We start from the raw sequence: 27,124 nt of genomic DNA on the forward strand, positions 1-27,124 counted from the left end.
TATGGGCAGTATAAAACTGCAGCTATTGGGCAGTATAAAAACGCAATAAATGAAATCAAATAAAAATAGTCCAGCACTCTGTTCACACAGTGGCCGACCACCTGTTGACAAGGGACCCACAAAGCAGGACGTGGTGCAACAGCACCCTCCCACCCATGTTCCCCAGCAACTGGTGCACACAGGCTTACTGCCTTGAATACTGGAGATAGCACACAACCCTCAGGGCTAGTAGCCATTGATGGCCGCCTCCTCCAGGAATTGATCCAACCCCCCTTTAAAGCCGTCCAGATTGGTGGCCATCATGACATCCTGTGGTAGTGAGTTCCATAATTTAACTCTGCGCTGTGTGAAGAAGTCCTTCCTTTTATTTGTCCTGGATCTCCCACCCATCAGCTTCATGGGGTGACCCCGGGTTCTAGTATTTTGAGAGAGGGAGAAAAATGTCCCCCTGTCCACATTCTCCACACCAGGCATCATTTTGTCCCCCTCTGTCCTGTCTCCCCTCAGCCTCCTTTTCTCCAAACTAAACAATCCCAGCTGTGGTTTCTAGTCTCCCAAATCCAGGGCTGCATTCTGTGTCTTGATGCTCTCAGCCTCATGGCAGGATTGGGCCATAAGGACCTCGGGAGAGCTGCTCTGGGCGAGACCCACGGCTGATCTGCACCTTCTCGGCCCCTGATACCTTCCAGACGTTTTGGACTTCAACTCCCATCAATCCCAGCCGGCAAGGGGCAACGGCCAAGAACGCTGGGAATTGTAGTCCAAAACATCTGGTAGAGGAAGTCTGGACTATTGAGTCCAGCCTCCTGCTTTGCACACAGGCAGGCCAGATGTCTCTGGGAAGCCCATAAGCAGGACACAAAGGCCATGCTCCTCTTCTGCTGTTGTTTGTCCTTAGAAGCTGGTAGACTTCTCCTGAATGTGGAGGTTCCATTGAGCTGCCACAGCTAGGAGCAATTAATAGAAACACACACACAAACACACACGCCACCCCATTAGAATAGCTGTGCTGGATTGGACCATTTTCTATTTATTATGTTTGGCTGTCTTGAGGCCCAGTATTGGGCAAAAGGCGGGATACAAATAAATGTAATAATAATAATGTTTATACCTCCCCTTTTCTCCACGGAGCTCAAGACAGAAATTTGGCTCTTGATGTTCCCACCTCCCCATTTGAACCTTACACAACAGCCCTGCGAGGTAGGTTAGGCCAAGAGGTAACAACAGGCTCAAATTCACCCCGCAAGCTTTACGGCTGAATTTCTGCCGTCTTTCAACCCCGGGGTCTTATTCCATTTCGGAAAAGATGCTTCTGCCCCACGATCGCTGCTGATTTTATTTTTATTTACTTCTTTTAAAACATTTCTTGGCTGCTTTTCAGGTCGGAAAGCCACACGAGGCAGCTTGCAACAATAAAACACGTAAAAACAGTTAAAATATGTAGAGCAATAAAAAAACATAAACACAATAAAACAGCAATCCGAAAACCATAAAAGCCAACAATAAAACCAGCAAGGGCAACGAAAGGGCCTGTTCAGACAACACGCTAAGCCATGGTTAGGTAGGGTGACCATATGAAAAGGAGGAGAGGGCTCCTGTATCTTTTAAGAGTTGTATAGGAGGGGGTGGTCTACATGACCTCTAAATACCCTTCCAATTTTAAGATTAACAAATGTAGTAGCTGGGTTCAGTTTTATGGGAGGGTTTCTAAGGTAATGATTCTCCCTTGCACACACACAAACACTCTCTCTCTCTCTCTCTCTGTTTCCTCTTCATTCTTTGGCCGATGTGCCAGCAACGTAATTCCAACTCAGGCTCAGACTTTAATGTGCCATCTCTTGCGCCATCATCTATGTTGCATGCGAGGCATGGTGAGGGCGGGGGGAGGCATGCGGTCGCTCCCTGCTCATAGGGATTAAAGTACGTTTTATTTCACTTGCATCGGTGGGTACAAATCTTGCGTTTGCCTAGGATTTAGCGTACCCACACACACCTCCGTGACACACTCCTTACTGCTTAGCTGCTGGATAATGCATCAGGCCCTAACAGAACGCCTTCAGATCTCCCAGGACGCTTTGGGTAATCCATCTTGAGGCCTGAACAGGACACGGTAGAGAGTTAGGAACTCAATAGTATGGTGCATTTAGAATCATAGAATCGTAGGGTTGGAAGGGGCCTCTGAGGCCATCCAGTCCAACCCCCTGCTCAATGCAGGAATCCACCTTAATGCATCCCTGACAGATGGTTGTCCAGCTGCTTCTTGAATGCCTTTAGTGCGGGAGAGCCCACGGCCTCCCTTGGACATTGGTTCCATTGTCGTGCCACTCTAACCATCAGGACGTTTTTCCTGATGTTTTGTCGTACTGCTCTAACCGTCGGGAGGTTTCCTGTAACTGGATTCCTGTAACTTGAGCCTGTTATTCCGTGTCCTGCACTCAGATGGTCGAGAAGAGATCCTGGCCCTCCTCTGTGTGACAACCTCTCAAGTCCTTGAAGAGTGCTATCATGTCTCCTCTCCGTCTTCTACTTTCCAGGCTAAACAGGCCCAGTTCTATCAGTCTTTGTAATGCTCTGCTCTAGGATTAAGCTGAAACTGTCCCTGCTTTCTCTCACACACACCATGCAAGTGTTGCTTGGGGCACTTTTCCGGGCCTTTTCTCCCCTCACCTTGCCTCCCCCCTCCCAAATGTGCCCTAGAATCCAAAATCTTGGCCAGCGTCCTATGCCTAGCCTTTGCTTGGCTCGAATCTTGATTCTTGGGATCACCTCACTGCTGTGGGGGAACCCTGCCAAAGGATTTTGAAGATTGCCCTTTAAAATTCTCTCTCCTTTCTCTCTCCCCACCCTCTTTAATCCCAAGCAATACCCTCCTTCCGGTTGGAATGCAGCCTGCTTTAATGCAGTGATTGCTACCCTGTCCTACTCTTCCTTTGCACAACTTTCTCTCTCTCTCTCTCTCTCTCTCTCTCTCTCTCTCTCTCTCTCTCCTTTCTCCCCTCCCTCCACCAGCTTCCCCCCCCCCTTCTTGAAGTTTGCTGACTAAGACACCAGAGAGACAATTCTGCAATTCATCAGCCTCGAACTGGTGAACTAAAAAAAGGAAGCGCAAAAGACACCCAGAGAATCAGGAAGGTCGCCACTGCCCCCCACCTCCAAGAAAAGCAAGACCCAGGCAGAATCCTCTTCTGCTGTTCTCTCTGCTGCCCCCTTCTTCCGCGACGCCGAATTCGCACCCGTATCAACTTCGCCTGGCTTCTGCGATTTTGCTTTCCCTCCCTCGCCACGCCTCTCCCCCGGCCCCCATACACCTCCTCAAGGAGAAAACGGTGAGTCCCTTTGGTGCAGGGCCGGGTTCGACTTTTTCGTTTCACCTTGATATTGCAGCGTCGGCCAGGGCTTGCTGCAATGTGGAAGAGAGCATCCTTTCGTAGCTGACTTGGGTACCACTTTTTTCCCCCTGCAGGGATGCTCTTGCATTGTATGGGACACGGGCTTAGTCCCGGCTCTGAGATGCTTGATAGGAAACGAAGAGGGAAAGAAGAGATCTCACCGGGATACCAGGAAAGGAAAGGGTGGCACCATTTGATTTAGGGGATCACTTCTGGAAATAGCTCATTTTTTAATTGCCCTCCTCGCCAGATCTTAAGGGGACTGCCCCAAATTTGGCAGCCCAGGGTAATTTCCAAATCGAGCCAGATTTCAAACCTTCTAATGCAGCCTTTCCTGACCGGTGCGACACCTGGTTGGGGAAGGCTGCTGGGTGGGGGAAGATGGGATTTGTAGTCCGAAATATCTGGAGGGTGCCTGGTTGGGAAGACAGTTCGTTCTAAAGGGATGGGGAGAAAAGAAAAGGAACTTTGCCTTTGGGTGGATGGTGAATTACAAACAGGAGGAGGGAGAAACGAAATTTTGATAAACCTCTTCTCCTCTGCAGAGGGGAATACTTAAATCGTTAACTCTTTATGCCTAGTCAGATTGCTTGTCAATGTAACCCAGTACTGACTACTATTTCTCCCCTAAACCTGGTGACTTGGACTACAAACCCCATCATGCACAACCATTGGCCATGTTAGATGGGGCTGATAGGAGTTGAAGTCTAAAGCATCTTGAGAACTCTGACTGGCAGTCATAGAATCAAAGAATCATAGAATAGTAGAGTTGGAAGGGGCCTACAAGGCCATCAAGTCCAACCCCCTTTCCTGGGACTCAGAGTGGAAAACATATTTTCTATCACCTGCCACCATATTATTACTATCATCATCATCATCGTCGTCGTCGTCATCGTCAGTAGTAGTTTTATTTGAATTTATTTGAAAATGAAAAAAGAAATTTCAAATAAAATAATAATAATAATAATAATAATAATAATAATAATAATAATAATAATAATAATAATAATAATAATATTAATAATAATAGCCTGGAGATAGATCAAAATTTGGACTTACTGGATGCAAAGGGAGTTGTCTGCCATAAAACTAGACTCATTTCCCTAAAGGCTAAGTAACATTCTAGTCCTCATTGGTTTAAATAAAAGCATAGGAAGCTGTCTGAAAAATGCGAGTTCAATCTATCGGTCCATCGACCTCAGTATTGTCTTGTTCCTTTCTCCCTCCTTTCTTTTTAATATAAATTCAAATCATCATCATCATCATCGCCTGGGGATGGATCAAAACTTGGACCTGCTGAATGCAAAAGTGGGGAGTCTCTCTGCCACAGAACTATGTTCCTTCTTCAAAACATGAAGTAACGTTCTAGTCCTCATGGTTCCAAATAAAGAACTGAGGAAGCCTCTATGTATCTATATATTGGTCTATCTAGCTCAGTATCGCCTGCTCTGACTAGGGGTGATTTCTCAAGGTCTTTGGCAGAGAAGAGGCTTCCCCCAACAACTGCTTCCTCATCCGAAATTTAACTGGACTTGCCAGGGATGGAAACCCAGGACTTTTCGCATTCAAGGCAGCGGCTCCATCCCCGAGCGATGGCCCGTCTCCAAAGGCTCTTGCACCGCCCTCTTTTTAAAGATCTCTCCGGGATCCACAAAGTTGTAGGGTTGCTTCCCCGACCCTGCCGTTGCAACGGGAGGTCATGTCTCTTGCGGGATTTCTCTGCCGGCGGAATGCTCCCATCAATCATTGGCCTCTGCCGGGACTCAGAAGTCCTAAAAAGTAGGGCTATGCATGGACCCCCCGAACTGCTTCGTGGCCCGATCTGGAACTTTCAGATCGGGCCTGAACCGATCCGACCCGCTCTGCTCCACGGAGCGAGAGCCGGAGAGCTGGATCGAGATTTTGCCCCCCCTTCCCCACTTACTTGCCTCCGTGGCGGGCAGCGGAGGCAGGTAAGTGGGGTAGGGGGACAAAATGGGGCTGAATAAGCCCCCCTGCCCCCTTACCTGGCTCCGCCGCTATCACTGCAAGGACTGCAGAGGCGGCACCAGGTAGCCGCCCCCCACTTACCTGCTAGTCGAGGGCTCGTGGGTGACGGTGTGCTGACTTGCTCTAAAGCAGCTTTTTAGTAGGGCTCTGCTCCTCTCCGTTTTGGTTCCCCGAATCCGGAGTGGAGCGACCCGATCCGCCTCCGCCAAAGGCAGATCCGAATCGGGTCGGGGGAGCTGCGGATCGAGGCGAAGCGGTTTGCCTCCATCAGGAGCTCCGGACGCAGGTAGGTAGGAGGGAGGGGGCCTCACCTGGCGCCTCACCTGTAGTCCCTGCGGCGATGGTGGCGGAGCCAGGTAAGGGGGCAGGGGGGAGGGGGCTTACCCGTGTCTGTCGCGGTCCGGCGCCGGCTTCAACTGAGGCCCAGGCTTCAAGCCTTACCTGGCTCCGCCGCCATCATCGCAGGGACTGCGGTGCCGGTGACGCCAGGTGAGGCCCCCTCCCCCCTACTTACCTGCTTCCGGAGCTCCAGATGGAGGCGAACCACTTCGCTTCGATCCACACCACCCCGACCCGATTCGGATCTGCCTTTGGCGGAGGAGGATCAGGTCGCTTCACTCTGGATTTGGGGAACCAAAACGGCTCCAATCCGGATTCGGGGAACCCCACACCCTCCCATGGTCCTTGCAGTTCCAGGTAATTCTCACGCTGCCTGTCTCTTTGCCAGATGCTCCCCAAAAAGTGTCTGTTCTGGGGTCTTCTCCATGTCGCCGCCCTGATGCTCTCCTGCCAGCTTGCGCTGACCCAGAAAGGACGGAAGAAAGTCGTGCACGTCTCTGGTGCGTGGAAGGGTTTTGCGTTTGTGGGGTGTGCGGTCGAAGGTCGGGGGGAATTATTTTGGCTGCATGTACGGCATGAGACGTTGGTCCGAATTTAGCCCACCAAGGTTCCTCAGATGGCCATGCCCCCTTTCTCTGGCCACGCCCCCTTCCTCTGGCCACGCCCCCTTCCTCCCAACCGCCAATGGGTTTCGTGCAGCTTTCCCCACATTCTAAAAAGATGTAACGCCTCTCCTCAAGCGCTGGCAAGGAGAGCTTTCAGGGAAAAACATGGTGGTATTTTGCCCCGCCTCTTTGTCTTTGCCACGCCCCATTTATTTATTTATTTATTTATTACAGTTTTTATGCCGCCCAATAGCTGAAGCTCTCTGGCCAGTTCACAAAAATTAAAACCATGAAAAGCACACTAAAACAACCGGCAGTCTAAAAACACAAATGCAAAATACAATATAAAAAGCACAACCCGGATAAAACCGCACAGCAGAAATTGATATAGGTTAAAATACGGAATTAAAACAGCAAATTTAAATTTAAGTTAAATTAGGTGTTAAAATACTGAGAAAATAAAAAAGGTCTTCAGCTCAGCCCGCCACTGAAATTGTGCTTCTCTGAAATTGAATCCTAAACGGTTTTCAAAATTGTTGGTCTTCTTGGACTGAGATATATATTTTTCCCAAGTTCCCTGGCAAATGGTAGCCTTCCTTTCCCCCGCCTGATTACCCAGGGCTGGTGCCAACACCTGTAGGGTGACCCTATGGAAAGGAGGACCGGGCTCCTGTATCTTTAACAGTTGTGTAGAAAAGAGAATTTCCACAGGTGTCCTTTGTACGCATGGAGCAACTGGTGAAATCCCCTCTTCCTCACAACAGTTCAAGCTGCAGGACCAGATATAAAAGAAGGCAGGGGTCCTGCAGCTTTAACTTCCAAAGAAAGTGAGGCTACCAGGAGCAGGGCCTTCTCTGCTGTGGCACCCCGGCTGTGGAACGAGCTCCCTAAGGAGGTTCGCTTGGCACTATATTCTTTCAGATGCCAGGTGAAGACCTTTTTATTCTCCCAGCATTTTAACAGTCTATAAATTTAATTTTAACTTGGCTGTTTTAAATTTGTATTTTAAAGTTGTATTTCTGCACTGCTGCTGATTTTATCCTCGTTGTGTTTTTAGATTGTATTTTATATCACGTTTTTATACTGTTTTGTTTTATGTTTTGGATGGTTTTTAATTTGTGTGAACCGCCCAGAGAGCTTCGGCTATTGGGCGGTATAGAAATGCAATAAATACATAAGTTTTACGTGGCACTTTTCAACTTTTAAAAGCCTCGTATTTTTCCGTGTTGGATTTTATGGTTTTAATTGTGAGCTGAGAGCCTGTCGCGTTTCTCTGAAAACTCCTGCTTTCGATGGGAGGCAAATGACGAGGCCTGCTAGGTAATCCACAAAGCTTTTATTAAGCAACAAACGTCTCTTCTACCTGAAGAGAGTCTAACCTCTTGGAAACTTCCCCCTAGGCAAAACTATGCAAACTAAGCGAGACAAATTGTCCGACCAAGGAGAACAGGAAGCCCCTTCCCAAACACTCGCAACTTCAGAGAGCCTGGTGCGGAGGCAGGTTCTGGCGCAATCCTAGTCGGAATGACTTTCTCACACCTTCCTTCCACTCTGTGCATTTTAGCTTTCAGCGGACCCTAGCATCAGCTAGCTTGTCGGGTGCTCTCCTCCGGAAGAAGGCTCACTTCCCACTGAGTGTGTAGGATTTGGCCTTGAGGAGATCAGCTCTGGAGAGGGCTGACTCCCAGCTGGGGAATCAACCATGAGAGCTTCCTCCCCAACTGGTCCAGGCTGGCTGCTATCTGGTGCTGAATCTTCTAGTTCTGCATCTGATTCTGATTGATGACCTGAAACACCTTCTCCCAAAACAGAGGCAGTAGGATTAGCCATGACATAGCCTCGGCTATAGGGCAGTATAAAAATATAACAAATAGACTTTTTAAATAAATAAAATTTAAAAAGAGAGGGATATAAATGCAACAAATAAATAATAAATGGAAAAAATTGGTGGGGGATCGAATCTATAGCCTCCTGCCTTCAAAGCAGCTGTTCTTTGATAACATTGACTGAAAAAAAGATGCAGGTCTGGGTTTCCTTCTAACTGCAGAGGAAGTTGGCAGCAGTCTTAAATAAAAAGCAGAGGGAAATTTGGTAGGGGCATTCTTTGTTCAGCCTTAGCATCCTGCTAGAAAATCCTTGTATTTAGAATCATAGAACAGTAGAGTTGGAAGGTGCCTAAAAGGCCATCAAGTCCAACCCCCTGCTCAATGCAGGAATCCACCCTACAGCATACTTGACATACTTTACACACCTATCGACGGGCTTCACCAGGGCTGATGTTGTCCACCGCTGTTCCCTTTGCTTCCTGGAGGGGGCGCCAGTTTCGGAGGGCACACAGCTCCCACGCCCCCAACGTCTGATCCCCACATGTTCCAGATTAGAATCCTGGCCTCACTAACATCTCCCTCCCGATTCTGCAGAGGACGACAGCGGTGCTGTCGTGGTCCAGACCGCACCAGGGAAGGTGGTCACCCACCGGGGCGGCACCATCATCCTGCCGTGCCGCTTCCACTACGACGCGTCGGCCCACGACCCTGACGAGATCCGCTTGAAGTGGACGAAGATGGCGGAGCCCCTGGCGTTCGAGGACGTCTTCGTGGCCATGGGTACGGAGCGCAGGGCGTTCGGGAGCTACCGGGGCCGGACAGCACTGCAGGAGGATGGCGCTGGGGATGCTTCGCTCGTCATCCGCAATGTCACCCTGCAGGACTACGGGCGGTACGAGTGCGAGGTGACCAACGAACTGGAGGATGATGCTGGAATGGTGAAGCTGGACTTGGAAGGTCAGTGGAGATACTTTATTTTTATTTATTTATTTATTTATTTATTACATTTATATCCCTCCCTATAGCCAAAACTCTCTGAGCGGTTTACAAAAGTTAAAAACAGTAAACATTAAAAGTATACAAAATTTAAAACCATCAAAAACATAAAAACAACAGTATAAAAACAACAGTATCCATTTTAAAACAATAGTTCTGGGGTCTGTTAAAAACAAACAAACTTAGTGTTGCTCAATGCCTGGGAGAAGGAAAAAGTCTTGACCTGGCACCGAAAAGATAACAGTGTTGGTGCCAGGCGGACCTCATCAGGGAGATCATTCCAGAATTTGGGGGCCAACACCGAGAAGGCCCTCTCCCTTCTTGCCACTCTCCAAGCTTCCCTCGGAGTAGGCACTCGGAGGAGGACCTTAGATGTTGAGCGCAGTGTACGGGTAGGTTCATGTCGGGAGAGGCGTTCCATCAGGTATTGTGGTCCCAAGCCACAAGCCACTTTAGGAGGGTGTCTGTGGACATCAGGAAAAACTTCCTGACTGTTAGAGCAGTACGACAATGGAACCAGTTACTGAGGGAGGTTGTGGGCTCTCCCACACTGGAGGCCTTCAAGAGGCAGCTGGACAGCCATCTGTCAGGGATGCTTTAAGGTGGATTCCTTCATTGAGCAGGGGGCTGGACTTGATGGCCTTAGAGGCCCCTTCCATCTCTACTATTCTATGATTCTATGATTGTGGACAAAGTTCTCAGAGGGCACATTCCAGTGGTGGGCAGTGCTGAAATCCAAGGGGGCGAGGCCAGGATACAGCAGGTACCAGCATATTTTAGCTTTAGAGCGAGGCGTTTCAATCTCTTAGAATGGAAAGAAATGTGCGCAAAAGCTGGGACACCATTCGAGTAGAAGATCTCACACTGTGGTATAAGAGAATGTAAAGGAGTGTGAGATTAGGGCTGTTCTCCCGTTAAAGAAATCGGTTAATTGAAGGAGGTTTAGGCTGCAATCCTATGCACGTTTAGGCAGAGAGAAAAAGTCCCACAATGCCTAGCTTTCTCCATCACACCAGTGCCGGGAATTAAGCCTCGGAGCCACTCGGTAACCAGGGCAGCTCCTCCAAAATCGGAGCGACGCGCTTTCAGAACACTTGACGTGGAATCCCTCTGGCCCATTTTTAGCACGATGAGTTGAAGGTGCTTCCTGTCTCGTTTCGTTTTGGTGGGGAGGCCTTTGTTTATTTATTTATTTATTTATTTATTTAAAACATTTGCATCCTGCCCTATGTCACTAGGATCTCAGGGAGGCGTACAGATAAAACAACATCAAACAATACATAGGCGCAGCTAAAAAAACAAAATTAAACCATTGATCAAGTTAAATTTAAGAGCAGTACAAACAATTAAAAGTTTAAACAATGTGCAAGCCAGGTGAATTTAACCATTAAAGGCTTTGTTAAATAGCCATGTTTTTACTTGGTGCCGGAATGGAGTCAGCGTTGGTGCCAGTCGGGCCTCCAAGGGGAGGGCATTCCACAGTCGGGGGGCCACCACAGAGAAAACCCTGTCCCGTGTCCCACCATAGTGAATGTGTTGCGCTGGTGGGATGTGGAGAAGGGCTCCTCCAACGGATCTCAAGTCTCGGGCAGGCATATCTAAGGAGAGGCGCTCCCTCAAGTATCGAGGTCCCAAGCTGTTTAGGGCTTTCAACATCATTACCAACACCTTGAATTCCGACCGGAAGCGTATAGGCAGCCAGTGCGGTTCCTTTAAGACTGGAGTTATGTGGTCTCTGTAGGATGTACCAGTCAGCAGTCTAGCTGCTGCCTTTTGCACCAGCTGCAACTTCCGCGTCGTCTTCAAGGGCAGCCCCACGTAGAGTGCATTGCAGTAGTCTAAGCGGGAAGTTACCAGTGCGTGCACCACTGTGGCTAGGTTGTCCCTGTCAAGGAAAGGCCGCAGCTGGTGGATCAGCCAAAGCTGACCCCAAGTACTCTAGGCCACGGAGTCCACCTGGGCCTCCGGTGATGGATCTAGGAGTACTCCCAAGCTACGCACCTGCTCCTTCAGAAGAAGCACAACCCCACCCAGAACAGGCATAAGAGGGGTTAAAAAACACCTGGTGAGAATATAATGCACCCCACTCCACAGCACTGTTAAAAACAAGCCAGACATTCCCCCCCGCAAACCCGGTGAATCACCCTCCCTCCATCCTGCTTCCTCTTGTTGGGATGTTTTACGAATCCGCATGCCGCTATTTGTCTTCCCGGTTTTATTAGCTCCTGACACCGAAACCTGCAGCAACAATAAAAGTTAATAAAAGCGACGATAAAGCACCCCAGACACACTAAAGCGTGTGAGGAGAGGGAGCGGGGAGGGAGGGAGAGGAATTGAAAATAAGTGCGACGGGTTCTCAACAAAGGTATGAGCTGCAGCTGCGTTGGGGTGAAGGGTGAGGAAGAGTTCCCCAGGTGCCGTGCAAAGTGAAATCGTATGTAGAGTCGGTTCCCGACCGTCTGTCACACTCGAAGGTGACTGAAGAGCAAGACGGGAACGGGGTGGGTGGGCGGGGTGTGGGAAAGGTGCCATTGAAGGAATTCATTAGTTCAGTTCAGACGACACGTTAGTCAACACAGTGGGAAAACCCCACTCAACGGTTGAGTTTCTTTTGGGGGGGTACCCCACCCCACCCGTTCAAACTACACCGTTGCATGACTGTGGGCTACCGTGGAGTTGAGACAAATCCATCGTGATGTTTGATTGACAGTTCCTCCTCCTGATGGTATCCCATCAGTCACAGAATCATAGAATAGCAGAATTGGAAGGGGCCTACAAGGCCATCAAGTCCAACCCCCTGCTCAATGCAGGAAAAAAATGTGTGTGTGGGGAATTGATCCCGTGAGCCTCTGCCAAAGGACGTGAGGCAGGTGGCTACCAGGAGCAGGGCCTTCTCTGCTGTGGCACCCCGGCTGTGGAACGAGCTCCCTAAGGAGGTTCGCTTGGCACCTACACTATATTCTTTCAGACGCCAGCTGAAGACCTTTTTATTCTCTCAGCATTTTAACAGTCTATAAATTTAATTTGAACTTGGCTGTTTTAAATTTGTATTTTAAAGTTGTATTTCTGCACTGCTGCTGGTTTTATTTGGGTTGTTTGTGCTTTTAGATTGTATTTTATATGAAGTTTTTATACTGTTTTTTTTTATACGTGGAATGGTTTTAATTTTTGTGAACCGCCCGGGGAGCTTCAGCTATTGGGCTGTATAGAAATGCAATAAATAAATCCCGGTGGCTCTCCTAGAGCGACACTCGCTCCTTTCGCCACTCTTGCCAGAGAACTCTGTAGCCAGGGAGAAAAGTCCACTCGATGCAACCGGAAACTCCACAGTGCCCTCCACACCACACACCACACAACGGTTGTGCAGGAACTCTCCTCTGCACAGTGTGGCTATGCTGCATGGAGTGTTTCCCAAAAAACCTCTACTGTTACATGGAGTTTTCCTGCCAGACGACGCGTTTCTCAATGGTGCGTGAAAACTCCACCTTGGAGTTCTAAAACCACCATTGAAAACATGTCTGAACTGAGCCGTTGTGCATCCATGCTGATAAATTCTCAGGGTTCCAGCACAGAGTTGGAAAAGTGCAGAACTTGGTATACCTGGAGCTGTGGCAAAAACGTTGACGTGCGGCAACTTAAATTAGCGAAAGGCAGCATTCAGACGATATGCTAAGCCATGGTTAGGCTGCTAACCTCTTTGCAGCAAATGGTGGATTCCTGCATTGAGCAGGGGGTTGGACTTGATGGCCTTATAGGACCCTTCCAACTCTACCGTTTTCTATGATTCTATGAAGGGGTTTAAACCATGGTTATGAAGCCACCATGGTTAGGAATGGTTCACACAGCACACTAAGTCATGGTTCACACGCCGGGCTAAGTCATAATGTTTTGCTCAAAGTGTTTAACCACCATGGTTTAGCGTGTCATCTGAACAGGATCTGTATCTGATTTTTAAATTCAGCCCTCAGAGGAGAAAAAATTTCCATCCCTGTGTCAAAAGTAATCAATAGGGCGACACTTTTCTCCCTCTCTCGAAGTGCTAGAACCCAAAGGGGTCGTCCCATGAAGCTGGTGGGTGGGAGATTCAGGACAGATCAAAAGAAGGACTTTGTCACACAGTTAAACTACGGAACTCACTACCACAAGATGTAGTGATGGCCACCAATTTGGATGGCTTTCAAAGGGGTTGGATCAATTCCTGGAGGAGAAGGCTATTGATGGCTACTAGCACTGATGGCTAGGTGCTACCTCCAGTATCCGAGTCTGTGTGCACCAGTTGCTGGGGAACATGGGTAGGAGGGTGCTGTTGCACCATGTCCTGCTTTGTTGGTCCCAGGTCACCAGCTGGTTGGCCACTGTGTGAACAGAGTGCTGGACTAGGTGGACCCTTGGTCTGATCCAGCAGGGCTCTCCTGATGTTCTTATAAGAAGACCTTGTTCCACAATGAAAGACCAATGAACCCAGCAATGTGCTCTGATCTGGGTTGTCAAAGTCAACAGTGCACATGACTCTTTTAAAGAAAAATAACGGACTTGATAAAACCTTGGAGGAGGGGCGGTGCGTGGACCATTCTTGGCCACAATAGCTAACCAGGACCTCTGTGTCCCCCAGCCTTCTAACTCTGAATATCAGCTTGTGGCTTTCCCAGGGGACGTCTGGCTGGCCTTTCCCAAATGTGGGTCCCCAGATCTAGTTGGACTACAACTCTTATCTCTCCCCAATGGCATGGACCAAGGATGAGAGTCGTAGTCCTCCTGTCCCGAGAGTTCGGAGAGGTCCGATGATCGCGACTGACCTGGCAGCTCTCCTCTCCATCTCGTTAGGAGTCATCTTTCCTTACCACCCCCGCCTGGGGCGTTACACCCTGAATTTCCACGAGGCGCAGAAGGCGTGCCTGGAACAGGACGGAATCCTGGCTTCCTACGACCAGCTGCACGAGGCCTGGCTGGAAGGGATGGATTGGTGCAACGCTGGTTGGCTGGAGGATGGCTCCGTGCAGTACCCCATCTCGAAGCCCCGGGACGAGTGCGGCCGGAAAGATAACCCCGTTGGGGTTCGGAACTATGGGTACCGGCACAAAAATGATGAGCACTACGACGCCTTCTGCTTCACCTCAAACCTGAATGGTAAGGGCTGCTCGTGTGTGTGTGTGTGTGTGTGTGTGTGTGTGTGTGTGTAGGGATCCTGGGTGTACTCGTTTATTATTAACAAATGGACCTGTCTTTGCACGGGCTGGAATCCCCCTTTGTTTGATGCAGCGAAAACCTCAAGCAAACTTCTGCAGCTGAGTGAGTTGGACGACTTGTGCCTGCCTCATCGCAGTGCCCACTGCCCTGCCTAGGCCCTGCCATGGTGCACCCTATAGCCCCCTGGGGAAGGGGTCTGTCCACTCCATTCCCCTGAAGAGGGCTGCCCCACAGCAGCAGGGAGGGAGAAACACATTGTCGTGTCTCCAAGCTCTCCCGCTGCCATGCGAGACAATCAAAGAGGTCTTCCAAGTAATCCACAAAGCTTTATTCAGCCAATAAACATCTCCTCACAGCTGAAGAGAGCTGAAACACTAAGAACGGTCCTCCAGGCTAAAACTTGGCTAACTGTGTGCGACAATTGTCCTTTCAACAAAAGGGAAGGTCTTTTCCCTGAGTCCCTTTCATTTCAGGGAGGATTCCTCTGAAGATTGCTTTGGCGAGAAGCGAGCTGAGCTGATCGCTTCTCACCTTCTTTTAGCTCTGCCTGTTTGAACCTGCAGCAGATTCTGGGATTGTCCAAATCTGAAGTCCCATCTCCCTCTGAGGATTGCTGAGTTCCCACTGAGTCTGAGTTGTTAGCCTTTTCCCTGATAAGGTCCGGTGAAGATTCATCCCTGGCTCGTGAAGAGCCTGGGAGAATCACCTCCCCTGCTTCCTGTGTAGGCTGGTACGTTTCTAGTCCTTTTCCTTCAGCTTCAGAATCTGATTCTGATTGATAGCCTGAAACTCCTTCCCCCACACTAAGGGGAAGAGGCCTGATTGTGACACACGTAACACTGACCCCCGGCCTAGGGAATCTGCTACCTGCTGGCTGAAGATGTTACTACATGTCATGATTCCAAGTCCTCCCACCAAGGTGTGAGACAATACAGAGGTCTGCTATGCAATCCACAAAAGCTTTATTCAGTAAATAGACACCTCTTCACACCTGAAGGGAGTGTGAATGCTAGGAGCTATCCTCTAAGCTGAATTAGTCTAACAAAGCAAGGCAGTTTCCTATCAACTCCATGGACAGTTTCCCACTGGGTCTGACAGGACTCCTCCTTCAGGGAGGGTCTTCAAGCTATAACCTCTGCTGTGTGGCTAATATGGTGGACCTCCTCTTAACTCTGCACATTTGATGCTGTGGTGGACTCTGGGATCTTTCAATTCCTCCCCCTCCGACAAAGACTGAGTTCTCAAAGGGTGGGGAGATGATCTCTGAGCCTGGTCCTCCTGTCCGATAAGCCCCTGGGAAGATTCCTGCTTGGCTCCTGGAAAGTCTTGGAGAAATTCTTCTCCCTCTTCCTGTCTCAGCTGGTCCTCTTCTTCAGCCTCTGATTCAGAAGCCTCCCCCTCCGACAAAGACTGAGTTCCCAAAGGGTGGGGAGATGATCTCTGAGCCTGGTCCTCCCGTCTGATAAGCCCCTGGGAAGATTCCTGCTTGGCTCCTGGAAAGTCTTGGAGAAATTCTTCTCCTTCTTCCTGTGTCAGCTGGTCTTCTTCTTCAGCCTCTGATTCAGAAGCCTCCCCAGGGAGACCGGGACTCATCCTGAAACTGCAGGCTTCAACCACATGGACCCATTTACATTAATTGAAATTAACTCATACATTTTATGAACAAAATAACTCTGAGCAGCACATTCCTAGGACCCCCTTAGTATACATGCCAAGTTTCAGGTATCTAGGTTTCACAGTCCTGTGGCCCTGATGGAAAGAACCACGTCCTCTTTTATTATCTATAATCATAAAGGAAGTCTCTGTCCATTTGTCTGTCTGTCCATCACCACCAAAAGCGTGAAACCTAGACCCTTGAAATGTGGCCTGCATACTAAGGGACCCTGAGGCTGTGCACTTCAGGGTTATTTCATTTTTATAAAAAATGCATTAATTTTAATTAATTTCAGTGTGTCCATGAGGCTAAATCATGTAGTAACATCTTCAGTCTGTAGGTGGCAAACTTTCCAAACTCGCACATGGCTTTGCAGTACATATATTGATGCCGCAACAGCAGAGGAGGCCGAGGGGACACAGCTAAACGCCTGACCCTCCCCATTTAATGGGGCAGCCCCCTCCCTCAGAGGGCTATAGGGGTGCACTGTGCCTTGGGGGGGTGCCTAGTTGGCATGGTTTCACTCAGACCAGTTTGGTTCAAGTTTGCTTGAACGCTTCGCTGCATCAATGTAAGAGCTGTTCCCACCCGTAAAAAAACCGGGTTTGTTTGCCAATTATAGATAGTGCAAGCTACTAGTCCTCCTTGTTTTAAAAAGAATGTCTGATGCCTCCTTAACCCTCGGAAGGTTAAAAAGAAAAAGAGAAGTCTGGATCTGTTTTCTAAAGAAGACAAGGTGAGGGGAACCCTCAACAGAAATATCAAGGCAGAACAAAACGATCAAAAACATGTAAATTACAAGGCTATTATGGTAACGTAAATCAAAGTGTCATTTATAAATACACAAGAATTGTTCCAAAGTATATCTGTTCATCAGGCGGACTGGAATTTATAATAATAGATGCGATCCTACATGAAGAATAAAGTCAACAGAGTTGTCTTTTCAACCCCAATTATCTAGAGGAATATTAGCAGTAATCAAAGCGGCCGTACCTGGTGAATACCTGTGGGTTTGTAATTGGCTATATGAGCCAAGTAATTTCCTTCACGTGGTCTTTTTTGTTCGGATTTGAATTTGTTTTCTAGGCGCTGTAGCAGACGGCGAAGTTTCGCAGGCCCTGTGATGCGCGTTGCTGGAGTGGCGGCGGTGGAATTATGCAAGATCGTTTACAATTCCTCCACCCCGGATAAATTATGCAAAAGGAGGTTGTGGTCCTTGTGCTCCCGTTGCATAATTGATCCAGGTCACGGGATCCCGTTTTCTTGGGTGGGGGATGAGGAGGTTCCTGGTTCCTATACGAAAAGATACATATACGATGGACGGATCCGTCCACATCTTCAGTTTGGGCTTTTATGGCCCCCTACGGATCCACAGGCTTTGCCGCGGGTCGTTTCGCCGGCAGCTGCAACGGCAGCCAGATTGTAAAGCCGGCCTGATTTGTACAGCAAGCAATATTTTAACAGCAGCAAATCGAGCTGTCGTAGCAATAAAAGCGGTAATTAGAGACCGAGAGAAATGGGAAAGAGAAAGCAATTCTGAGCCGGGCCAAGAGAAATTTAACGTTGCCATCCTGTGTATGTCTCCTCTGATGTAAGCCCAATTCAATTCAATGGGGTTTACTCCCCAGTAAGTGTTCACAGAATGGCAGTCTCAAAGCCCCCCCTCTATATTATTGCATTTATATCCTGCCTTTCCCCCCTCTTGCAAGGAATACAAAGCTGTGTACATAATCATCCTCCATTATATCCTCACAACATCCTTGTGTGGTAGGTGAGGCTGAGAAGCAGTGGCCACCTCAAAGTCACCCAGTGAGCTTCATGGCCGAGTGGGGACTGGAACCCGGGTCTCGTGAGTCCCAGCCCAAAGCTCTAACCACTACACCACACTGCCTGTCGTTACATATTGAGCGTGTATCTCTATTAGGGCTGTGCAAACTTTGGGACTCAGATTCGGAAATAATAATAATAATAATAATAATAATAATAATAATAATAATAATTTGTTACCCTCCTCTCCTTCTGGAACAAGGCAGGGTACCACACAAATGCAAACACCATAAAATTCATAGAATTGATTAAAACATTGAAAACGAATTCGTTATTAAAAACAGCATATTATTCAAAGGCATCTTAAAATTCAAGTGGGTCGGCCTGTTCCGAGGCCCCAGCGGCCATTTTATGACAGAAACGCCATTTTACTTCACAACCCAAGGACTCCGTATTGTTGAAAGGGCCTACAACTCCCAGCATGCACTGATGGGGAGGGATCGACTTACCAGGGCCCAGGAATGGCGGACCCTCATGGCTGAGCCGCTATTGCTGCCTTGATCTCCCTTCCGCTAGTGTGATAGCAGACCTGCCAACACAATCCAGGATGGGCCAGTCTTTGGAGGCGTCACCATGCATTCCACAGCTGCCTGCTTCCCCCGAAAACTGCCCACTTCGGTATCCCAGCCTTTACCATTCTGATTCTGCAGCGGACTGGCTGTTGGAGAGATTCTGTGGGTTTGTGGATAATTTTCCTAACCTTCAGGAATTTTGCGCAAATTTCGTCATAGTAAAATATGCATTTTTAAAAAAATGGTCAAAAATGTGTATTTCTCCCGTAGGCTAAAGCACTTTGGGGGAACTTGTGCATGTGCAAATTTGCGCAAATTCACAGTTGTGCAAATGTGCGTAAATTCACATTTACGCAAATTTGGAAAATGAAAACACACACCCAGTTCCATCAATGGCTGGATGATGGAACAAAAGTCCCCTGACAACCCACGAAACACAGACGAGATGTATTTGGCACAATCCGTAAATTCCTAGTTTTTAGAATTGTACTGTCTCTTCAGACCAATTCAGGAGGAAATAATGGTGGAGTAGCAAGGGACATCCGCGCAGCAGTCCAGAACATCAATCTATTCAGAATGCAAACTTCTAAGCTTTATAAAAAAAGATGTACACCGCTTTGGGTTCCTTGGAAGAAAGAAGGCGGGATATAAATGAAATAAATAATAAAATTAAATTAAAATGTCCAGATTTTGGTAGTAGCAGATAATGTTAAAGCAAAGCAAAGCTAATCCTTCAAACTGAATATCTCTGGGTTTGTTTAAGAAATAAATAAAAACAAAAAGAAACTAGCAATTTCAGTGGGGTAGATGTATATTTTCCCTTAAAAGATTTTTTAAGGTACCTACCTCTCTTCCTCTTCTCATTCTTTTTTAATAGAGTTCCTTCCTCCTTCTAGGATGACAATGTTATGCCCCCTCAGACAAATTTGGTGATGTGTTGGCATCACTGAAGACAAGTGAAGTCAATTCAGAGTGAGGGCAAGCAAAGTCCAAGTCTAAAAAAAATTGTGAACCGCCCAGAGAGCTTCGGCTATTGGGCGGTATAAAAATGTAATAAATAAATAAATAAATGAACTGGAGAACGCCTTTCCGCAATGAGAGCTGGAAAATCCCCCCTCCCCCAAAAGGTGCCTTGTTTAGATAGGAAAAAAGTCCTACAATTCCCAGCATTTCCCAGACAGCAGAAAAGAGTCCAACCAAAATGGTTGGCTGGGAACTGTAGAACTTTTTTCTGTCTAAACACGCATAGGGTCTACAATCTTATGCATGTTTAAGCAGAAAAAATCCTACAACCCTATGCATGTTTAGAAAGGGGGTGGGGGAGTCCTACAACTCCTAACATTGCCTGGCTGGGGTATACTGAGAATTGTAGAACTTTTTTCTGTCTAAACACGCATAGGGTCTACAATCTTAGGCATGTTTAGACAGAACAAATCCTACAATCCTATGCATGTTTAGATGGGGGCGGGAAGCCCTACAACTCCTAACGTTGGCTGGCTGGGGTATGCTGAGAATTGTAGAACTTTTTTCTGTCTAAACACGCATAGGGTCTACAATCTTAGGCATGTTTAGACAGAACAAATCCTACAATCCTATGCATGTTTAGATGGGGGCGGGAAGCCCTACAACTCCTAACGTTGGCTGGCTGGGGTATGCTGAGAATTGTAGGACTTTTTTCTGTCTAAACACGCATAGGGTCTACAATCTTAGGCATGTTTAGACAGAACAAATCCTACAATCCTATGCATGTTTAGATGGGGGCGGGAAGCCCTACAACTCCTAACGTTGGCTGGCTGGGGTATGCTGAGAATTGTAGAACTTTTTTCTGTCTAAACACGCATAGGGTCTACAATCTTAGGCATGTTTAGACAGAACAAATCCTACAATCCTATGCATGTTTAGATGGGGGCGGGAAGCCCTACAACTCCTAACGTTGGCTGGCTGGGGTATGCTGAGAATTGTAGGACTTTTTTCTGTCTAAACACGCATAGGGTCTACAATCTTAGGCATGTTTAGACAGAACAAATCCTACAATCCTATGCATGTTTAGATGGGGGCGGGAAGCCCTACAACTCCTAACGTTGGCTGGCTGGGGTATGCTGAGAATTGTAGGACTTTTTTCTGTCTAAACATGCATGGGATTCTGCCCTAAATTTTAACAAGAGTTAGAGCCATGATTTTATTTATTTATTTATTTATTACATTTATATACCGCCCCACAGCCGAAGCTCTCTGGGCGGTTTACAACAATTAAAAACAGTAAACATTAAAAGTATACAAAAATTTAAAAAACATAAAAACAGTATAAAAACAACAGTATCCATTTAAATGTCTTTGTGTCTCTTTCAGAACACGGATGCGTGATTTCCGATTTCCGCGGAGAAACCCCCGCGACTGACGTGTTTTTCTTTTACTCTGTCCGATGAGGGATTAACCTGGTTGTGTGTGTATGTGTGTCTATGAGTGATGCACAAGACTAAGGCCTTGTTGAGATGGTAGCTTTGCATTTCGGCGAAACCAAACCAAAAGGCACTATTTGGAGACAGGCGGAAAATGTCTGCATCTCTGAGCACAAATCAGTCAGGAAGCCGTCTTCTAGCCTGGCTTTAGTTGTGGCAGCCATGGGGGAGAAGTCCGCTTGGGTTCAGGAAGCCCTCTGAAGGCGACGAATTCTTCTGGGGCTTCATCTGAATCTTATGCTCACCTTCACCCTATATGATTGATTCAGGGTTCTTTTTCTGCCACATTTCTCTGACGTGCAGCAATGCGCGTGCGCAGCACTGAAACCCCGCACGAAACAAATCTCGTTGCGACATCAAGGTTTGATTTGGGGGATCTGTACTACTTCCTAATGCCCACCCCGCAAATTGATCATGTAGAGTTTGGGCAAAGATGGAACACAGGAGGAAACCGTGGTCCAATTTCAGTCTAGGTATCAACATTTGGGTTGGATTATTTAATTATTTATTTGCAATATTTATATACCACTCCCCATTGGAAATTTCGGAGCGGTGTACAAGAAAAAATGAAAAACAGAATGAAAGACTTTAAAATCGATTTTAAAAGAAGCAAAATGTACAGTGAACCGTGGCTGGTCGTTAAGGAAAGGCTTCCTGGAACAAGGACGTTTTCAGGAGGCGCCGGAAGGAATACAAAGTTGGCACCTGCCTGACCTCCAGAGGCAGGGAGTTCCATAGGAGGGGGGCCACCACACTGGAGGCTCTCCCCCTGGTGGACTCCTATCGGAGGATGGGTCTATGTGGAACCACTGGGAGCAGGCCCTCGGATGATCTCAGTGACTGGGCACGTTGGTAGGGGAGAAGGCGCTCTCTCAGGTATCCTGGTCCCAAGTTGTTCAGGGCTTTGTACACCAGTACAAGAACCTTAAACCTGGCCCGGTAGCGAATAGGCAGCCAGTGCAGTTCCCTCAGCAGAGGAGTTACATGTATGATGTACAAGACAGCTGAGGAGATACTTGGCTCAGCAATACTACAAACGAGAAGGATCTTGGAATCATTGTAGACCACAAGCTGAATATGAGCCAACAGTGCGATACGGCTGCAAGAAAGGCAAAGGCTATTTTGGGCTGCATTAATAGAAGTATAGCGTCCAAATCGCCTGAGGTACTGGTTCCTCTCTATTCGGCCCTGGTTTGGCCTCATCTAGAGTATTGCGTCCAGTTCTGGGCTCCACAATTCAAGAAGGACGCAGACAAGCTGGAGCGTGTTCAGAGGAGGGCAACCAGGATGATCAGGGGTCTGGAAGCAAAGCCCTGTGAAGAGAGACTGAAAGAACTGGGCATGTTTAGCCTGGAGAAGAGAAGATTGAGGGGAGACATGATAGCACTCTTGAAATACTGAAGAGGTTGTCACACAGAGGAGGGCCAGGACCTCTCCTCGGTCATCCCAGAGTGCAGGACACAGAATAACGGGCTCAAGTGACTGGAAGCCAGATTCCAGCTGGACATCAGGAAAACTGTTAGAGCAGTATGACATTGAGCAGGGGGTTGGACTCGATGGCCTTAGAGGCCCCTTCCAACTCTACTATTCTATGATTCTATGTTGGAAAGGGGCCGCTCCACACAACAGCCGATCTGCAGCGTTCTGCACAAGCTCCAGCTTCTGGAGCGACTTCAAGGGCAGCCCCACACAGAGCGTGTTGCAGTAATCCAGCCTTGAAGTTACCAATGCCTGTACCATCATGACCAAGCTACCCCTGTCCAGGAGAGGCTGTAGTTGGCGAACCAGCTGAAGCTGGTGAAAGGCACTCCGAATCGCTGCGGCCATTTGAGCCAGCGACAGAGATGGGTCTAAGAGTACCCCCAAACTATGAACCTGATCTTTCAGAGGGAGGGCGACCCCATCCAGAACCCCTATTAATTTAGTAGGTCTAGACGCACAACGGGGTAATCCACCCCACCCCTCGCCCTCCCCACAACTCTCAAAGCAACATTTAACAGATGGCTGGCGCCGTCCCCGGCCGGCCGCAAATGCACGGCCGTGTCCCATGAGGAAAGCCAAGGAAGCGATAATTGTGGTTGGAGATGTTGGCAGGGATGACGGATGCGCCCATTGGGCATTGTCGCGAAGTGTAAATTACTCTTTGCTCCGAGGGCCTGGGCGGGGGGCGTCGGGTGCTTCATTTGTGTAATCAGGGGCAGGATAAATAGCACCAGATCGCTTTGGAAACGGAGTGCCTCTCGCTGCCTCATCCATCTTCACCTAGGAAGGTGTTTAATTTCCTTTCTTCTGCCACGGCCGTGCGAGGGAAATGGAGAAAAACGAAGGAGCGAGATGGAGAGGAAACGTGCTGTTGTTTTAAAAGTGGGGACGTAGGGAGGCATTCACAGGGCTGATAAGGCCTCCCCGCGCCAACGCTTCCCGCATCGCAACGACAGCCAGGACGCATCCGGGCTTCTCGGGATTTGGGGATGCAGTTCTCTGCAGCCGAAATTGCGGGGAAATCCACAAAAGCCATGATATAAGGGGCAACAGCTTTCAAAAATGTGTATGTTAGTGAAAGGGGGGGGGGGGACTTACAAAAAGCATGATAGAAGGGGAAACTGTTTGGGGGTGGGGGAATGAATATAACAGCCGAAATGTTTTTAGGTACAAATTAGGTACAAATGTTTGTGCCGGCTTCTAAGAAAATGTGCAGAAAAGGAGCAGAACCAACTGATGAATGGAGAAGTGAGAAACTAAAATTGACAGTTTGGTCCACTCCTAGCAAGACAGGGGGACACGCAAACAGGCACTTAAAATCGTGTCTGGTTTGTCCCTAAACGACACTGTGGAGTTAATTGGGCAGCCCTGAAGTGGATTGAAGTGCATTGTCTTCCCTCCTGGAACCCCGCTGCTCTTGATCCCCGTTGGCTGATCGCCCTCCCAATTCCGCTGCCTCAGCTATTGGGCTTTAACTGGACTCAAAGCTTTGTGTTTCTTTCTGCTGTCGTTTCAAGCGGCGTCAGCATCTGCGTTCGCCATCCAGGCACCATTTTGCATCCTCCACAGTGTCCAGGACCTAGCATCATTCATGGGCGGGGTGGGGACGAAATTCCACCCACTATGAAACAGTTCTGAGTGAATTTTGCAAAGAGGCCTTCTTTTTCTAGAGCAATGAGAAAAATAAAAATCTCAGAATCAACCCCCACCCCCAAAAAAATCTCTTCCGAGAAATTTTCCCATATTGGGACAAGAGGATTTTCCTTCCTCTTTGCCTTTATTCCTCTGGCTTGTTCTGCCATACATTAAATTCCTTCTTTCCAGTGTAGCTAGGAGAATTCCTAAAACGATCACTCTGAAGCATGCCCTGTTTGCCACCATTTTCAGATCCTTTTCAATTCCTCACCGCCTGTCTGTGTTATTGATGTGCGTTAATATGTTACAGATGCCCACTGATATAACGCTGTGGAAAAAGCACGCTTGAAACGAATGTATACCAGACATTCTTTTTGTCCATCGTTTTACCCCAGTGTGCAGCTGTGCTGCTCCACGCCGCTAAATGCTACGGAAGACCTAAAGACGGTCGTGCACGCGCTGGAGGCTTGACTTCTGCAACGCGCTCTACATAGGGCTACCTTTGTGCCTAGTCCAGAAACAATTAGTCCAAAATATGGCAGCCAGGCTGGTCACCGGTACACCTAGGGGGGATCACATCATACCAGTCTTAAAATCTCTTCACTGGCTGCTAATTAGTTTCTGGGCGAAGTACAAAGTGTTGGTTATCACCTTTAAAGCCCTACGTGGTTTGGGTCCAGGCTACCTGCGGGATCGCCTTCTCCCGTACAATCCGCCCCGCACACTCAGGTCCTTTGGGAAGAATCTACTTCAGCCTGCCAAAATTAGGCTGACAGGTATTACCAAGAGAATCTTCTCTTCTGCTGCTCCCAGACTGTGGAATGACCTGCTGGAGGAGACTCGACAGCTTGACAGTCTTTTAGCATTTAAAAAAGCAATAAAGACTGCTCTCTTCCGGCAGGCCTATCCGGTGGGATTTTAGAATGTTTTTAGGATGTTTTAAGGATGTTTTAATCGCTTATTTATTTATTTATTGCATTTCTATACCGCCCAATAGCCGAAGCTCTCTGGGTGGTTTACAAAATTAAGACCATTCAAGTATAAAACCATAATATAAAATACAATATAAAAGCACAACCAAGATAAAAACAGCAGCAATGCAAAAATACAAATGTAAAATACAAATTTAAAACAGCAAGTTCAAATTAATTTATAGACTTTTAAAATACTGGGAGAATAAAAAGGTCTTCACCTGGCGTCTAAAAGAATATAATGTAGGTGCCAAGGGAACCTCCTTAGGGGGCTCATTCCACAGCCGAGGTGCCACAGCAGAGAAGGCCCTGCTCCTGGTAGCCACCTGCCTCACTTCCTTTGGCAGGGGCTCGCTATGTTTTTAATCAGCTTTTAATGTGTTTTATATTCACGGTTTTCCCCGCCTCGATCCAAGTGGAGAGGTGGGTAAGAAATAAATTATTATTATTATTATTATTATTAGTGATGAAAATCTGGATAGAACCTGCTTGCAGCAAAATTGCAATTATTAGGGCTAGTGGTTTTTTTATGGATGCATCTTTCTTGAATGTTGAAAAGGGGGAAACCGTAAATGTGCTACCAGGTCCTCAGTCTCTCACTTGCTTCTCCTCCTTACAGGGAAAGTCTACTTTCTTAAGACCTACCGCAAGCTGAGCTTCTCTGAAGCTGCCCAGGCCTGTAAGAAGAACGGAGCCACGGTAGCCCGGGTTGGCCAGCTCTACGCTGCCTGGAAGATTCAGTTGCTGGACAAATGCGAGGCTGGGTGGGTGGGTGACGGAAGCATTCGTTACCCCATCGTCAACCCGCGGGCTCGTTGTGGCGGCCGTGAGCCTGGCGTTCGCAACCTCGGGTTCCCAGATAAGAAATACAAGCTCTTCGGCGTCTATTGCTTCAAAGCAGCTGACAGCGGCGGGGCCAAGAAAAAGGGAAAAGAGCAGACAGGGAAGTGGAAACCTTTCCAGGTGTAACAAGAGTCGGGTAGCGAATTCGAATTCCTCCATTTCCCCCCCCCCCCGCTCTTTCCCAGCCTCGAAGGACTGGTGGGGTTTTTCTCGGCGTCCCCTTTGGGGGAACTGTTGTCCATCCTTTTCCCGGAAGAGGCGGGTTGCATTGTCCGAAAACGGAAGAGAAGGACCACGCCGGATTCGACTGACTTGCCCGGATCTTCCGGAACGCCCGGATGTCTGGTTTGCTTCCAGCTTGAGCTGAGCCGTGCCTACTATTAATCCCATTTTTGCTAGCCTAATTCTTCCGAAGGTCTTGGCTTGGCTTTTTTTGCAATTTGCCTGTGATATATCAACGCTTCCGATAAAGCTTTGGAGACTTCCTCACCTTGGCGAAAGGAAGGAGAGACGCTCAGCTTTCCCGTTGAGGTTCTAACAGAAAGAGAGAGATGTTTTTGGCTGTAAAGATGACAAATGGGGGGTCCTGTGCCTCTGCTTTTTGCATGATCTGTGGGTGGGGGACTACAGAACAGAAATCCTTAAAGCGATCCGAACAAGCAGCCAAATGTGGAACACTGCTGCGCTATCCTGTCCCCGATTTTCTCAGACATCGTTTTCTACCGACAGCAAAATCCTCTCCTCCACATTCCCTTCCCTCTGTGCCAAACTGAAAACACAACCCACGCGTCCATTTGTGTGCGGTGTGCCGCAGCAGATTGTATGCTCCTTGGGGCAGACACCTGTCCTGTATTTATTTGTTTTTTCTTGTTAATGTTGTGACGTGGATGGTGCTGTACACACGTTAATAAAAAGTAGGTGCGCGCGTGCGCACGCATGTGGGCTAGGGGCTTGATTTTCGGCCTGTGTGGCGACTCCCACTTTGCACCCTGGCACCTATCAAGCAGTGGCAGAGCGGACGATTTTGTTGTGCTGTTACTCATCGTGATTGATTGATTGATTACATTTTTATACCACCCAATAGCTGAAGCTCTCTGGGCGGTTCACAAAAATTAAAAACAATGAAAGGCATAATAATAAAACAACCAACAGTCTAAAAACACAAATGCAAAAATACAATATAAAAAGCACAACTGGGATAAAAACCACACAACAGAAATTGATCTAGATTAAAATATGGAAACAAAATAGCAAAGTTTAAATTTAAGTTAAATTAAGTGTTAAAATACTGAGAAAATAAAAAGGTCTTCAACTGGCGACGGAAGGAGTACAGTGTAGGCGCCAGGTGGACCTCTCTGGGGAGCTCATTCCACAGCCGGGGTGCCACAGCAGAGAAGGCCCTGCTCCTGG

General features: G+C 47.9%; 1 protein-coding gene across 1 annotated transcript; it reads left to right on the top strand.

The window, feature by feature from the left end:
* Nucleotides 1-6,113: 6,113 nt before the first annotated feature.
* On the top strand, nt 6,114-26,595 carry HAPLN4 (hyaluronan and proteoglycan link protein 4). Its single transcript, XM_063147133.1, has 4 exons — nt 6,114-6,217; nt 8,743-9,105; nt 13,969-14,271; nt 25,491-26,595. Exons 1-4 carry the CDS (start codon nt 6,157-6,159, stop codon nt 25,838-25,840), a joined length of 1,077 nt encoding a protein of 358 aa, XP_063003203.1. The 5' UTR covers nt 6,114-6,156; the 3' UTR covers nt 25,841-26,595.
* Nucleotides 26,596-27,124: the final 529 nt, after the last annotated feature.

This window comes from Elgaria multicarinata, chromosome 23, assembly GCF_023053635.1.
Source record: "Elgaria multicarinata webbii isolate HBS135686 ecotype San Diego chromosome 23, rElgMul1.1.pri, whole genome shotgun sequence".
Classification (NCBI taxonomy): domain Eukaryota; kingdom Metazoa; phylum Chordata; class Lepidosauria; order Squamata; family Anguidae; genus Elgaria; species Elgaria multicarinata.